Genomic DNA, 16688 nt, shown 5'->3' on the forward strand with positions numbered 1-16688 from the left:
AGTACCCACACAGAATCCAAATAACACCATTGACTTTCCACCTTCATGAGTAATGGACCTAGGATCAAGAAATTATAGGAGTGTGAACAAGAAAATAAAATGGGATGCCATAGCTAGTGTATCATAAAACTTTAGAGAGTTTGCTGAAAAAGGACATGAAATATCCCCACATTATTTTCCTGTGAGTTGTCAGATCATGCTCTTTTAGTAACCTGACACATAGTGATGCTTTCTAGGATGTATTTCTCTCATCATCATTAAGCAATACAAAACAACAACAAAAGTAAACACATTTTTTTAATCTTCTCTAATGTTGATTAAATTGTTTCATCCAACTATAAAGAATATAAACAAACATGTAGGATATCATTTTTAAGCAAAGCAAGGGCTCTACATTATAGGCTATGAAATTCACTCTAGAGAGTTAAACTTGGATATATTGGTCATAAGATTTAACTCTGTGTTTTAGTGAATCTTTAAGAAGAGATTCCTTTCCTTCCTTTTTGAATGCTTTGTTGTTGTTGAAGCACAATTTTCGAATTAATCAAAAGGTATCAAGAAGAAGGCAGCGCCTGCAGCACTTGACACACAGCTTTGACATCAGTCTCACCTTCTCTGGATGAGATAATCTTCCAGGATATCGAGACAGCGCACCATCTGGGAGAAGATAAGTACTTTGTGGCCACCTGCAATCAGCTTAGGGAGTAGTTTATCAATCAGCACCAGCTTCCCTGCCGCCTGAATCATGGCCTGCAGCTGAAAGTCAGGGGCATCAGAGCTGTGGGTTTTCCGGAAATCTTCCAGAATTTTCTCCTCTGCCCCTGAAAACAAAACAAAACAAAACAAAATATTCCTTGAAAAAACATTAAGGGTAAAAGTTGCTCTCTGCTTTACAGATCCTAGGAGAAATCAAGTGAATTCTTGGGTCCAGGACCAAGTCTAGTGAGGTAATGCCGTATGTGCATCCCTAGTCTGTGCCCCAGCAGAGGGCTCTGCAGTGGCAGCAGGTACAGAACTCAGGTGCTGTGCTCTCCTGGGAAGTCTCACCAGGTAGAGAAAGAATTTGAGATACCAAGATGACTTCTGCAGTTAAAGAAACCTTCACAGAAAGTTGACAAAAAGAAATATCTTTAAATGGCATAAAAATTTAACTATAAGCAAATCGAAGCCAGATATTGATTTAAAATTATATCAAAAAGTTTTATTGCAAAAAAAAAGGCTCCAATATATACTCTTATTGTATAGGCAACTTCATTTATCTACAGAATTTTCATCTCATTGCATCATGACCATTTACCCAACGAAGTAACACATGTTCTGTCCCAACGTGAAAAGTGTGGACTAAACCACAAGTACATAATGGACAACAGACTGATGAGTAACAGCCCCATCTTCAGATAGACAGTTTCAAAATGTGGCTCTTTGTACTCATTAAACTGCTTAGGTAGATCCATCAACCTCTTTGAACCTCAGTTTAATACTCTGTAAAAAGATGAGAATTTATACATCCTAGCATCTAATGGGAACTCAATACCTACGATCGCTGGTTATCATGAGCCTGTGGCAGAGACCCACAACAGGCCTGAGTATCCCCCTGCATCGCCCACTCACCGTTGATCAGGTAGGGATGGTTGCAGCACTTTCTCAGCTCCATCATGGTGTTGATGAGGTTGGGCATGTTGTGCTGATTTGCCCCTTTGGTCAGGAAGGAAAAGTTCTTTTCTAGGATGGCCCGGTAGTACTTTTTCTGAATATTGGTCAGCTCTACTTCAATGATCGTCTCTTGTTTGGGAGCAAGGTTCTTTTCCACATCATCTTTCAGCCGCCGAAGCATCATTGGTTTTAGGATAGACTGCAGTTTCTTCACCTGTCCAGGTAAATCCTGATTTAATGATTACTGGGGTATTCCACCCTTCACTACAATCTCTTGAGCACAGTACTGTGGTAGCAGACTAAATGAAAGCTCATGACTGATCCCTGAACATGAGGCTGAAAGGAAAAAAGGGGTCTGGTTTTCATTCACTAGTATTTACTGAGAAACTATGTGACAACCTTACAAGATATAAAGAAAGAAAAATACAAAAGACAGTATCTATTCTCCAGCCTGTAGAAAACAAACTTCTCTCCCTCTAACATGCACACGTGTGCAGAAATTAACTGAGAAATATTTAAGCCTCATTAAGAGGTATAAGCGACATATTATAAAGGGAAGACTTAGATGCTGAAAGAACAAAGTAAGAAGTAGAGGCAATCTGGGATGGGCGAAATGGATGAAAGTGTCAAAAAGTACAAACTTCCAGTTATACAATAAATGAGTCTCGAGGATGTACAGCAAGGTGACCATAGTTAATAAGTCTGTACTGCATATTTGAAAGTTGCTGAGAGTAGATCTTAAAAGTTCTCATCACTAGGAAAAATATTTGTCACTCTGCACTGTGATGGATGTTAACTAAACTAGATTTATTGTGATCATTTCATAATATATACATACACTGAATCATTATGATGTACATTTAAAACTACTATGTCAATTATATCTCACATAAGAAGAAGCAATCTGGAAACAGATTCTTCATAATATCTTACAAATAACTGCAGCAAACGTGCTTGGGGGTAGCAGAATAGAAAGCTGGTGCTATAAGGTGACTTCTACCATTCCATCATGCAAGCTGTCACATCAGGGGCGCTTTCAGCCTGATAGTGTTCTTTGCTATGATTTTTTTGTTCTTCTGACTGACCAGGCCTGGAGAACAGAACTCTATTCACTTTGACTGCACTGACCAGAGACCTGCTCCCTCTCCCAAGAAGACAATTCAAAGTCAAGGCACCTAAGTTAACTCTGAGCTAAAACATAATACGAATAAGAGTAGTCCTGGTGGGAAATAAAATAAGGGAAAATGGAAGTGCAAAAGATCAAGTTTCGAGTCATAAAGGCCTGTTCAAAACTTTTAAAGGAGTAGATTCTGCATAAATAAGTTGTGCAGGTGCCAATGCTTCCTGAAGAGAGTGATTCAGAAGAGCTACTTACTGGAGCAGGTTTTAAACAATGATGGAAATGCTTTACTTTGGAAGCAGATGCTTTCTAGAACTTTTATTTGCTGTGATTTAAAACACACATTTGATGTCATTTTTGTGGTTTTCTCCTAACTAACCCCAATCTTAAACCTACCTCATTTGAGACTTTCATTTTACCTACCATGGTACTTAGGAATCTAATTCCCCAAGTGTTTAAGGAATTAGTACATAAGAACCCAGAGAGAAAAGAAATAGGCACAAATGCCCATCTGCCACATGCTGGGTTCCGCTTTTGCCCTTCACTTGTTTCATACCTTGGATCATCTAGATCAGCGGTTGCCAACCTTTCTGACCTCACGGACCATCAGTCGTCCACAGACCACCGGTTGGCGACTGCTGCTCCAAAGGTTTCCTTAAACCAGTGGTCGCCAACCTTTCGAACCTCAGACCACCAGTGGTCCACGGACCACCGATTGGCGACCGCTGATTTAGAGTATACTATGTGCCAGATAATGCGTTGGTCAATACAACAAACACAACTTTAGAGAAGATGTGGGCCTTTTCCTCAAGAAGATCATTGTCTAGGAAGAAGAAAAAATGCATACCACAAAATAAGAATGGGTTCTTAAACTGGACCGGAGGGCCGGAACAAAAGCATGGATGGAGTGTTTGTGTGAACTAATATAAATTCAAAGTAAACATCATTACATAAAAGGGTACGGTCTTTTTTTTTTTTTAGTTTTATTCATTTCAAACGGGCTGGATCCGGCCCGTGGGCCGTAGTTTGCCCACGGCTGGTCTAGGAAGAAGAAAAAATGCATTCCACAAAATAAGTGCAATGGAAGAAGAGAATGCATTTCTAATGGTCCAAAAATGGAGAGGGGGCTGGAGCTGGCTTTTGAAGGATCAATAGATACTGCACACGTAGCAGAAGTGGAATTCAGTTTGATTATTCATTGCTCTCAAAGCCTGCCTTGCCACAGAAGTAGAAGCAAACAGATTGGAACCACAGAGTGTACCCTTGACATCTGTTAGTGAAAGTCCTTAGGTTTCTCAGTCCCCACATTCTCTGCCCTAACCCACTGTCACACCATTGCTAGATTAATTTAGCAGAACTAATTATGTCACTCCTGCAATCAAAGCCTTGCATTGCTCCTCTAATACCCACCAAATCCTTCAACCTGTCTTTCTAGATCTTCCCAAAATACAGCTCTGAACCTCTGTCCTCATACTCCATAATCATCCATTCTGTTTCCAGCTTATGTGAATGATTCCTTACTCCTGAATAAATTCTATTTAATAAACAATAAATTTCCATTTTTCCTATGTAAAATAGTCACCATCTCTTCTCTCTCCACCTACTGAAAAATTACCCACTCTTCCAATTCCACTTTCAAACTGTATTCTCTCTCTGAAATCTTTCCTGATTTCCAAACAGATGTAACCTTTTTCTCCTAATAAAGCCCCCAATGCCATTCTTTGTTTCTCTTGAGGCATTTAAACTTGTCTGGCGGCATGCAATATGTCAGAAAAAGAATTCAGAATAAGGGTCCTAGAGTGCATAAACCGGATGGAAGAAAAAATCAACAACTTATGCAAGAATCAAGAAGAAATGAAGATTGATATAGGTGCAATAAAAAACATCATGGAAAGTTTCAACAGTAGACTAGGAGAAGCGGAGGACCGAATTAGCGAATTAGAAGACAGGGAAGCAAAACAAACCCACACTGAACTGCAATTGGAGAAAAAAATTAAAAGACAGGAGGAGAGCCTAAGGGAGCTATGGGACAACATGAAACAAAGCAACATACAAATAATAGGGGTGCCAGAACAACAGGAAGAGGAACAAGGCTTAGAAAACCTATTGTCCGAAAACTTCCCTGATGTGGGGAAGAAAAAAGTCACACAAGCACAGGGTCCCAAACAAGATGAACCTGAAAAGACCCACACCAAGACACATCATAATTATGATGGCAAATGTTCAGGACAAAGAGAATCTTAAAGGCTCCAAGAGAGAGACAGAAAGTTACATACAAGAGAGCTCCCATTAGACCAGGGGTCCTCAAACTACGGCCCGCGGGCCACATGTAAATACAAATATTGTATTTGTTCCCGTTTTGTTTTTTACTTCAAAATAAGATATGTGCAGTGTGCATAGGAATTTGTTCATAGTTTTTTTTTAAACTATAGTCCGGCCCTCCAACGGTCTGAGGGACAGTGAACTGGCCCCCTGTTTAAAAAGTTTGAGGACCCCTGTATTAGATTATCAAATGATTTCTCAACAGAAACACATCAGGCCAGAAAAGAAAGGATGGAAATTTACAAAGTGATGCAAAGCAAGGGACTGAATCCAAGAATATTCTATCCAGCAAGGCTATCATTCAAAATTGAAGGGGAAATAAGGAGCTTCACAGACAAAAAAAGGCTAAGGGAGTTTATCACTACCAAACCAGCAATGCAAGAAATGCTAAAGGGACTGGTGTAAAAAGAAGAAATAAAAAGGTAAGAAAGAACACAGGCACAAAAAGTAAAAATGGCTACAAACAAGTACTTTTCAATAATAACTTTAAATGTAAATGGACTAAATGCTCCAATCAAAAGACATCGAGTGGCTGAATGGATAAAAAAACATGACCCATATATATTCTGTCTACAAGAAACCCACCTCAAAACAAGGGACTCACACAGACTGAAAGTGAAGGGATGGAAAAATATCTTCCAGGCAAATGGAAATGAAAAGAAAGCTGGGGTAGCAATACTTATATCGGACAAAATAGACCTCCAAGTGAAGGCCATAACAAGAGATAAGGAAGGCCACTTCATAATACTAAAGGGATCGATACAACAAGAGGATATAAACTTGTCTGGCTTATTTCTGTAATCTTTAGTAGATAATTCTACCCTAGTAGACAGTTATTTATTAATGTTGGTCGTTTTGAATCAGCTTTGAGTCCAATAAGCCAAACTCAGGACTACATCTTTCAAAACTGAGGAAATTTAGTTGATATGGACAAAGCTGGACTTACCAATTACTCTAATATATAATTGCCTTCTTTTCCTCACTGCTCTTGAGTATTTTGTTGTACTAAAGAATGAGCCTGAGAATATGTTGCAGATTATGTAGGAGGAAGGAGGAAGGATGAGGGGAGCAAAAGAAAGCACCAAGATCCTGAAATCACAGCTATGAGCAAAATCACTGAACTTACATGTGAGATCAGTGGAGGCTAGAGGCCTGATATGTTAACATAAAATATTTTAGGTGCTGATTCATTTATTCTTTGGAGTACTAAGAACTGCTAATAACTAGCTTATCCTCCTCAACATAAACAAAAAATACATTAAATAAAGGATGTCAGAACTTGCTAACTCCTGTCCCCACAGTGGTTTCTCTCCTTGATGATAAAGTAATCATCACATTGTCTCCTCGATTCTACAGGCCCCTATTTACCTGTTCCTCTGTTTTCAGATCTCCAAACTCCTCCAAGAAAGCAGTCTCTGAAGGAAACTGTGATGGCTCCAGAAAGTTGAGCAAACTGAAGAGCTCCTCCACAGAGTTCTGCAAGGGTGTCCCAGTGAGCAGCACTTTGTGTTCCTGCACAAATTAACACATGATGAACAGTGTTTGAGCTCCCCAAACAGTAGGCCAGGGCATTCTGCGCTCAATTTGGGGCAATTCTATTGTGCGTTAATGAAAAGACAGGGTGCCAACATTTCATGGGCGTACAGTTAATAGATCAACCTTCCTTTCACATTAATAATTCCAGCAGCAATTTCATGTTAATTAAAGCAACCATTCATTCATTCATTCGTTCAACATTACTGAGTGCCTTCCCTCACATTCTGGGCACTGTGCCAAGACAATAATGTTAAAAAGCCATCATCTTTGGTATCAGATCATTCAGGGACCCAGAAACAAATCAAAACACCTTACATTTCCAGGTCACAAATTTAATGGGATTTAAGATTCCCTTGGGTCCCTTTGGGAATCAATCTATGGCAAAGGTCAAACTGTTAACCCAGTTCATAACAAAAAACAAACACATTTGACTCCTACACTATCATAGCTATAGAGGGCAAACAAAATCTAGAGTAAAGAAACTACGCAAAAGTAAGTTACATGAAGAATGCTTCCTCCATAGTGAAGAGAAGCCCCCATGTATATGTGAAGAGCTTGCAACTCTCACCAGGGCCATGAGCTTTAGACCCTCCAGAAGTTTGCAGTTCCTGTTCTTCAACCTGTGAGCTTCATCGATGATCACACAGCTCCAGTGAATCTTCTTCAGCTCTGGGCAGTCTGCCAGGATCATCTCAAATGTTGTGATGACAACATGGAACTTGAAGACTCCTGAAAGGGGGTTTCCCTGAGGATGATACAACAGCAGGCAAAACTTTATGCAATGGCTATAGAATCCAGCTAATGGGCACCAGCTGGCCAAGAGGAGCCAGCACTAGAAATGCTAGGGCCTAGGTAAGAAGGCAATAAGCACTGCTGTTCCTCATTTGAGAAAAGAGAGAACACAAGAATGCACCAGCTATTTAGACAAGAGACGGACCTCATTACATGGGTGAAACAGAAGAGAGCATGTGCCCTCACAAAGGTGAGACAGATGAGCAGTACGGAAGGCACAGCAAGGAAGCTTTTTATTTATTAACTGCCAGGGTAAGGAAAGCAGATGGGTTTTGATTCACACATTCTAGTCACGAGTCTGTCTAAACCATGCATAGACAGTAAAGATCTTGATTCCCCTGGGACAGGTGCTACCAGGAGGGCACACCTTTGTCTTTTAGCCTGTCTCAGTGCTGCCATCACATTTAAAGAACAGAGCTGCATCATGTCAGAGCACACCGTAAATTCCTTCCAAGTGTCTCCAGCAGTTACAAAGCTCCCGGCTGGCTTTTTTCTGATTAGATTCTTTTAATTTTCACCTTAATTATAAAATCCAGTGCCCAGAACAAGAACACAAGCATACTTGGCAAAGTCCTTATACTTAACAAAAGCTTTTTAAAAACTCTATTGTGCTTTTAACAATTTGAATCCTGTTTTCTCTTTATCCTTCCCTGTCAAATCTGTTAACCTCTTCTCCAAACTCCCTGGCTAGGAACCCATTCTCTATACACCAATTCTGCTGCTCACTTTCTTCACTGAGCATACAGCAATTCAGATAAAATTTTGTGTGTAAAAGTATCTTCATAATCCAACCCAGAAGCCAAGCTTTCAGAGTCCTCTGGTATATCTCAGGGAGTGTAAAGCATGCCCCATAAATCCGTGTTTTATCATAAATTAAACTACCAGGGAGGAGTAAGAAGTCTTCCTCAATAAGCATATGACTGACTCTACATAATCAGTAAACAGTAGCCCAAGGCACAAGACACTAAACTCCAGAAGAAAAGTGACAGAAATGCTGCTCTCAACTGTGACATTGAGATGTCACTGGGTCTTTGTGACCGGCATAAGGCTCACCTGTGCATCTCTGTACACCATCTCATACTGCTGGATCATCTGCCTACTGATCTGGCTGCCATGGTACACAATGGCATTCATCTCTGTCCACGTTCGAAACTCCCGTTCCCAGTTAGTGATAGTGGAGAGTGGGGCGATGATGAGGAAAGGGCCATGGACTCCCCTGAGGAATATTTCTGAAAGGAATGTGATGGACTGGATGGTCTTCCCTAGGCCCATCTCATCAGCCAAAATACAGTTTTTCCTGCAGAGAGTAAGAAATACAGGCAATTCACAATCAATACAGGACAGAGGTAGAGGGTGGTTATAACTAAAAAGATACTTCAGAAGCATACCTTGACCTGTAAGTGAAGGTCTTATCAGCATTTGCCAGAGATGCAACTAAGGCAAGTTTTTATTATTATTAGTCATATCTTGCCTGCTTCCAAAAAAGAACTATGGCAGATTGCGAGAAAATACATGAAATGGGTCCATTTAAATAAAAACTAAAAACACTAAAAATTAAAATAATAGAGAACAAAAATATGCCTCAAACTAAAGCCAGTTTCTGTATCCAACAAACTTCATGGAAGCAAAGGCAAAAATAAAATGATAAGTTACATGATTCTCATTGTCTTTCACTTGTGTTATCAAAGGACAAACTTAACCCACATAATAAATTTCTAATCAGTCGGGTCCTCGTTTCCAAGATGACCAAGAAAAGAAGGAATAATGGTCGTGCCAAAAAAGGCCGAGGCCATGTGCAGCCTATTCGTTGCACCAACTGCGCCCGGTGCGTGCCCAAGGACAAGGCCATTAAGAAGTTTGTCATCCGAAACATAGTGGAGGCCGCAGCCGTTCGGAACATCTCCGAAGCGAGTGTCTTTGATGCCTATGTACTTCCCAAGCTGTATGTGAAGCTGCATTACTGTGTGAGCTGTGCCATTCACAGCAAGGTAGTCAGGAATCGTTCTCGTGAAGCCCAGAAGGACCGAACACCCCCACCCCGATTTAGACCTGCGGGTGTTGTCCCACGACCTCCACCAAAGCCCATGTAAGGAGCTGAGTCTTCAAAGAGTGAAGAAAAGTTCTCTGGGGGGGAAATTAATGGAAATTGTATTTCAAAATAAATAAATAAATAAAATAAATAAATAAATAAATTTCTAATCAGAGAAAAGATGCTGGTCTCTTCTGGTGATTCAGGGTCACAGATTGCACAGAGCCAAGACACTCGAAGCAAGGGTGTGGCCCCATCCAGTCTCACCTCTCACTGCATAGAGGGCAACCTCAGACCTAGAAAGCAACACTCTGAGCTGAGAATAAGGGCAGAAGACTACGCCAGAACACACGCCTCCAGAGTCCCATCTTGGTGTGTTTTCCGTTACAACATGCTGTCTTTAAGATCAATACTGGATGGGGGGGGGGGGGGGGGGGACGGGACGGGGACGGGACGACGACAGGACACGACATTCTAGAATGTTAAGAAAATCTCAACCCATTTTTCTCAAATTTCATCTGCTTCATCTATTCTGATAGGAACTAAAGCACAAAGAGTCCAACCTGAGCATTCCAGTACAAGTCTAGAACATCTGTGGCTCACAAACAAGTAGCAGAGTTGGGGCAAGAATCCAGATCTATTCCCCTTTAAAGCCAATTTTTGCTAAAGACATAGAGATAGAAAACACGTTTAAAGGATCCTTTGAGCATAACCAAGATAGAGCATTACCTTTTGGCTAGATTGGCAAAGGCGGAAAAAAAAGCACAAAGTCGATGATGTGTAAAGACCATTCCTTTTGGTTGGGAGAAACACCTGACATAAAAATATGATGTCCTAGTATGAGGGACATGCAAGGACTGCCAGCCTGAATCAATGGCTGTGTTGTCCTCTCAGCTCTGGGCTGGTCTACTCTAAGTGGGCCAAGGCAGCAACCCACCTTCAAGTACAAACACTTGGTTAGAAAATCACCCATGAAGACAGGAATGGTCTGGATCCTCACCTGTTATACCAGTTAAATAGAAGCCAGTTCATTCCCTCTAGCTGGTACTCCCGGAGCTGGTTACTGTTCTTATACTCACGAGACTTCTCGAGTTTCTGCCAGGAGTCTGAAGCAGGCCGTTCCTAGTAGGAAAAAGCAGAGAGCACACTACGTAGAGAATGACATTTTAGAAGCAGAAAACAAATAAGGACACAAAATAATAATGGGGAAAGTAGTAAATCTCAAAACACTGCCCTAAATCTGGCTTCAAACTACAGTGACTGTTTTCTGACTAATGTATAGGCCCTACATTTTCTAGGTTTCACTGGATTAAACTAAGAATATCTCTCTAAAATTTGCAAGTAATTAATAAAAAAGAGAAACAGACCCACCTAAATCTTACTGTTATATTGTTTTACTTAGACTCTTAGATATCAACCCTACTTACATTTTAATTTCCCTGAAAGCCAATATTAGTCAGGGTTTTTGGTTTCTATAGACAGAATTTCTTTTATTTCTTTGTGCCTGTGGTATGAGCTCAGGAAAGTACAGTGGGTCAAATATTTTGATTAGTTTCTAGAGTCAGAACATCAGGCAAAAAGCCTGATAATCAAAACTGCAAATTCCTTAAATTCTTCATAAACACACTAGCAATCTTATTACTTTATCTTTCCATATGAAACACCAAATTCTACATATAACTGATAGATTACCATATGCTTAATTTCAGGGAGAACTTGAAGAGATTCGAATTCTTTAACTTTAGCAGGATCCACGTCTTCCTCTAGCTCCCATGTACTTTCTTCGTAAGGCAGTGAGCACCACTTCACCAGATAATGCGTCACTTCCTGGTGGGAAAGAGGAGAGAGAGAAAAAAGTTCTTTCTACTAGATTACAGGCATCGATCATACTCTGTCCAACTTATGGAAACCCACCCTATAATATAACACACAAATGCCATTCAAACAAAGACCACATGTTGACAAAACAAGCACAATAGAAGGTAAGAAGGGAAGACACTAGGAGAGTCAGCATAGCAAAACACCTACCTCTCCTGTTTCTGCATCCTTGGTGTGGGCCACCTCCAAGATGCGATCAACTTCTACATAGTCTGGGTTGAACAAGTCTTCGTCAGGCTAATGCAAACAGAGAAGAGTTTAAGAGTGTCCCCCTGACCTCAAATCCCACTTCATGCTTTACCATTAAGTGACCCCTACTCTGGACCTATCAGGAAACACATGAAATGGTTCACCTGAGAATAAAAGTCACCTCAGACACTCTTCACTGTCCTAAATCCTGCTCTCCATGACTAAACTAGAAGGAATCAACCACACCTCACAGGCTGCCCTCAGCCAGGGGAAGACTTCCCTCTGATTACTGTAGGGCTGCGCAAAAATCAGCACAAAGAGGATGCCCTTTTATTACTGCTCCCTGTTCCAAAGATCACCCTTGGACACTCTGGTTTCTTTTCTTTCTTAATATAAATAACAGTAATAGCTAATGCTGGAAGGAGCCATGAGAGGAGCTTCTGGGGTGCAGATAATGTTCTAATTCCTGACCCAGGAGGTGGTTACACAGATGTGTTTATTTTATAAAAATTCACTGACCTGTACCCTTAGGATCTGTTTATCTTTATATACATTACTAGAAGCCCGGTGCATGAAATTCATGCACTTGGGGGTGGGGGCAGTCCCTCACCCCGACCTGCACCCTCTCGCAGTCCAGGAGCCCTCAGGGGATGTCTGGACCATCAGTCGGACACCCTTAGCACTGCTGCGGAGGTGGGAGAGGCTCCTGCCACCCCGCTGCGCTCACCAGCCGTGAGCCCAGCTTCTGGCTGAGCAGCGCTCCCCCTGTGGGATCACACTGACTACCAGCTCCTGCACGGAGTGCCTGCCCCCTGGTGGTCAGTGTGCGTCATAGCGACCAGTCATTCTGCCATTTGGTTGTTTTGCATATTAGCCTTTTATTATATAGGATGCTTCAAAAAAAGGGTACTTTTAAAACAACAATAAACAGCACTGAGAAATATTTAATGTGTGTCTGGAATCATGTTAAATGCTTTCATTTAAGTCTCAAAACTACTTTATGGAGTAGGTACTACAATTACTTTACGGATGAGAAAGCTGACTCAGAGCAGCTAAGTAACATGACCAAGGAACACAGAGCTGTGAGAACTGGAGGTTTACCCAGGTCTTTCTTACCCAGAAGCCCCAATCCTGGACAGCTAGAATGTTCTTATGGTCCCTTAAGTTGGAAGGCTCATTACACGCTATCTAGTTTCATCTTCTAACCAGTGCAAGAATACTTTATATAGCATTCCTGGCAAATCCACCCTCAGATTCAATTATTCTCATGTTCAGGAATATACTGCACTCTAAGACCTGACCCACTGCCAAGACAGCTCTACCTCTGCCTGCTCGGCAGTAGCATCATGATCTTTATCGTTATGACTATTAAATTACAGCTCCATTTCCATCTTGTAACTGTGACTCATTGGTGAGAACTGCTTCCTTTCCAGCAATGGTGACCAAGTTGATTCTACCTCTCTGTGTTGGCTCTTCAACAACCCCTCCCTAGCTGGGTTAAATAGCCCCAGACATCCAACTGTCCTTCAGATGCTTTAATGTTTCCAGATCCCTTAATGATACAGAGCTCACACTTGTGGAAGAGTGACTATGGGTCAGGTATTGTGCTCAGCACTTCTACGGGTACCAACATTGTGTCACTTAATCCTCCCAGGTATTCTGTGAGGTTGATACTATTAGGAAGGATGTTACGCAAGTGGCCCAAGGCCACCCAGGTGTGTGCATGCGTGTGGGGGGAATAGTTTGGCTCCAGAACCCAGGCTCCTAGCAGCATGCAGTCTGCTTTCCAGCTTTCTTCTCAATCACTCAGCTATGACTGGAATCCTTTATCACCATTACAGTCCTCCTGCAGCTGCCCTCAGGATTTGCAGAACCTCACTGAATCCTGGTACCCAATAATAAATAAAACATCTATATATATAAAAGGCTAGTATGCAAAGTGTCCCCATGGGAGTTCGACTGGGAGACTGGGAGTTCTATCGCTTGCTATGACATGCGCTGACCACTAGGGTGCAGCGCAAAATGAAGGAAGGCCTCGGCCGGCAGCTAGGGAAGGGAGGTCCGGCTGGAAGGGACCCTACCCATGCATGAATTTGTGCACCAGGCCTCTAGTTTAGGAATCAAAACAGCAAGGCACAGCAGGACTGTTCTATTGGTATAGTGCAGGATTTATGTTAATTTATAAACAGCCACACCCTACTCTTGGCTCACAGCAAACTTGTAATTAAACTGGCAACATCTTTCCTCCCTAGAACTGCTATCCAGTCATTCTCTACACTCCAAAATGTAAAGATCTTTAAATACAAATGTATGACATTACATTTTACAGTCATTATATTTCACTCATCCTGGCCTGTCCAGGTAAACCTGAACATTGTCTTTGTCATTTATTCTCCCAGCATTATTTCTGGTTTTCAGAAAGGGTTTTAGTTGGGCCTCTATCCATATGGAGTATGGGAACTCCAGTCTCTCCAACTGGAGTCTCCTTCACAAGACTACCCTCTCCCCTGGCTACCTCATAAAGCACCTGGAAATAATAGATATGAAGACACTCTACTCAAAACTAAGTTATTATTTCTTTTATAAGAATAGCATTTATCCAAGTTAATAAAAATGTTAAAACCAAAGACAGTATTATAGGAACTATTCCCCAGGATTACTCCTTAATTTCATGATGTCCTCCAACCTTTTTTTCCCCCCACAAGAGTGTGAACTGCTCTTACAGTATTTCTGTAAAAACAACACAATTTCCTCTCTCTCTATTCCCAACCAAGGAAAGCTCACACCCTTGAGAATAAATCAGAAAATAGACACATGGGTCTTTGAAGGCTATTTTAAGAAGCTTGGACTTTATTCCAAGAAAATGGGAAATTCTGAAGGTTCTGGAGCAGGGTAACGAACAGCATAGGTCAAACCATCCTCACTCCCTTGGAGCAGCCAAATAATTACTGAGCACTGACTCTGTGCCTAGTACCAGGGCTAGAAATACGAGGAAGACCAAGGCCCTGTCTGTCTTCCAGGGCTCAAAATGGAAGATACAGACATGTTGTAAACAAGTTACTGCACTGCAAATACTGGCTAAAATAGAGGTGTGGAAAAGATGTTCCAAGAACAGAGGGAGAGTATCCAATAGGGCTTCAAGATGGTTTTCTAATTCTAGTAGTCACCTTCCTTTCCCCAATTCTCTAACAGAGGGATGATGCCATGAAAACAGTTCTCACAGGCATTAGAACAATTATTGGGGGAGGAGGGGAGAGGACCTGGGCCAAACATTAAGGCTAAAGAGGAAGAACCCCACATTAGGACATGAAGAATGCTTATTGACATTGTCCTAAAATAATTTTTTGTCACAAGAAAAGGGAGTACAACATAAATAATTAATTGGTAAATATCTGTAGCAATTTACTACAATTTAATGACATCTGAGTGCTCTCTTAAGGTCCAGTACTTATGACTACATTTTAAGAATAATTTTTATTGCTTCTTTTCTTCAAAAGTTATCTAAATAAAATTTAAAAATCACATGCTAAAAAATAAGAAAATAAAAATCACCACAAGCCCATCAGCCAGAGAAGAGACTTTCCATGTCATTAATAACTGTTTTCCAATACCATTTTTTCTGGCTGCACAGTATTCCATCCTATGGGCTGTATAATTTAACAAAAGTCTATTATCTAACACTTCATTTTCAATTTTTCACCAATATAAACAACTGTTTATCATTGTTAAATCTTTGCACAAAGACTTGATAGTTTCCTTAAAATAAAGGACAGAGTTAGTTGCTGGGATAGACAACATGCAAATTTTGAGACATTTGATGTCGTTTGTCATACTGCTCTTCTGACAGTCATATGGCCTGATGCTCCCACCCAGTGATGTACCAAGTGTCTCTTCCCCACACCCTCACCAGCAATAGACAGTACTTATTTTTAAAACCTTCAAATACTTGATAAGAAAAGATTAGAAGATTCCCATTTTAATTTACATTTTTTTCTATTTTGGTTTTTATATTTTTCTTAATTATAAGAGTATTTCTTATTAAACTATTGGTTATATGTATATGTATTTATAAGAGTATTTCTTATTAAACTATTGGTTATATGTATATGTATGTGTATAATGTGTATGTATAAAAACATAAAATAAAAAATTTAAAAAAAAAAATGTATACCATGTATGTATGTATGTGTATATGTGTATCATTAGAAAATATGTATGTATATATAATGCATATACATATTTTCTAATTACTATGTATGTATGTGTATATGTATATAATTAAAAAATATACATACAATTTAAGATTTGTTTATGGTATTTTCTAATGTATAGATACTACAGATTTGTTTAAGATCCAAATCCACCAATCCTTCCTCTTGCTATAGGCCCCATACTTAGAAATTCCCAAGTTTAATATAAATTTATTTATTTATTTTTGAGCATTTAGACTTTGTTTTTATTTTTTACATTCAAATTTTGGGTCTCTTTGGAATTGCCTTTGGAGTTGGGGGATGAAAGAATTGTGTGCATATTCCTCTTGCCCTCGCTGTTCACTGGTATTCTGACCAAGATGCCTGTTCTTATGGGTTGTTAGTTTGTAAGGTTTGCTCCTCATACCTCGGTGGATAATTTGTTTTCTTTGGCTTAAATCTGGACTAGTTTTGATATAAATCAGTGCATATTTATCAATTTGACTTAACTAACAGATCTGCACAAAACTTCAATTTAAAGAAACTTACACCCAGTATTTAATTCTGCAAGAAAAGCAGTAGTCAGATTAATCAGTAAATATTGCTTCACCTCAGTAAAAATGTGCTTCATCTGGGCTTGTTTATTCCTAAATCGCTTGATCTTCTGTGCGATGCGAGGATCCTTTTCGAGCTCTTCCATCGTGGCCCATTTACAGTGTAAGTAGGAACTATCCAACGACACATAACTTGTGAGACAAGCACAGAACTAGCAAATCACTAAGCTTTAAAATGTTCCAATAAACAGGATAACCATCTAACACAGAAGCAACTGGAGTGGTTTGTTGTGAAACTGCTGGAGATTTGGCCTACAAGGGCTTTGCCCTTAAAGCAGTGGTTCTCAACCTGTGGGTCGCGACCCCTCTGGCAGTCGAACGACCCTATCACAGGGGTCGCCTAAGACCATCCTGCATATCAGATA

The 16688-nt window shown here is 40.4% G+C and overlaps 2 protein-coding genes across 5 annotated transcripts in view; one reads left to right on the forward strand and one right to left on the reverse strand.

The window, feature by feature from the left end:
- Positions 1-16688, reverse strand: part of CHD6 (chromodomain helicase DNA binding protein 6) — a 170202-nt gene that overhangs the window by 76280 nt on the left and 77234 nt on the right. For all 4 annotated transcript variants that reach the window (XM_023750885.1, XM_006085187.3, XM_023750887.1 and 1 more), the window contains 9 exons: positions 16320-16437; positions 11481-11567; positions 11145-11279; positions 10453-10574; positions 8477-8720; positions 7200-7376; positions 6464-6607; positions 1612-1867; positions 611-821 (listed from right to left, as the gene is read on the reverse strand). In XM_023750885.1, coding sequence (XP_023606653.1) covers positions 611-821; positions 1612-1867; positions 6464-6607; positions 7200-7376; positions 8477-8720; positions 10453-10574; positions 11145-11279; positions 11481-11567; positions 16320-16437 — 1494 coding nt within the window. The remainder of the gene's footprint in view (positions 1-610; positions 822-1611; positions 1868-6463; positions 6608-7199; positions 7377-8476; positions 8721-10452; positions 10575-11144; positions 11280-11480; positions 11568-16319; positions 16438-16688) is intronic.
- LOC102422747 (40S ribosomal protein S26-like) lies at positions 9153-9556 on the forward strand. Its single transcript, XM_006085183.3, has one exon. The coding sequence runs from the start codon at positions 9166-9168 to the stop codon at positions 9511-9513; it is 348 nt and encodes a 115-aa protein (XP_006085245.1). The 5' UTR covers positions 9153-9165; the 3' UTR covers positions 9514-9556.

The sequence above is a fragment of the Myotis lucifugus genome, unplaced genomic scaffold (assembly GCF_000147115.1).
Source record: "Myotis lucifugus unplaced genomic scaffold, Myoluc2.0 scaffold_16, whole genome shotgun sequence".
Classification (NCBI taxonomy): Eukaryota; Metazoa; Chordata; class Mammalia; order Chiroptera; family Vespertilionidae; genus Myotis; species Myotis lucifugus.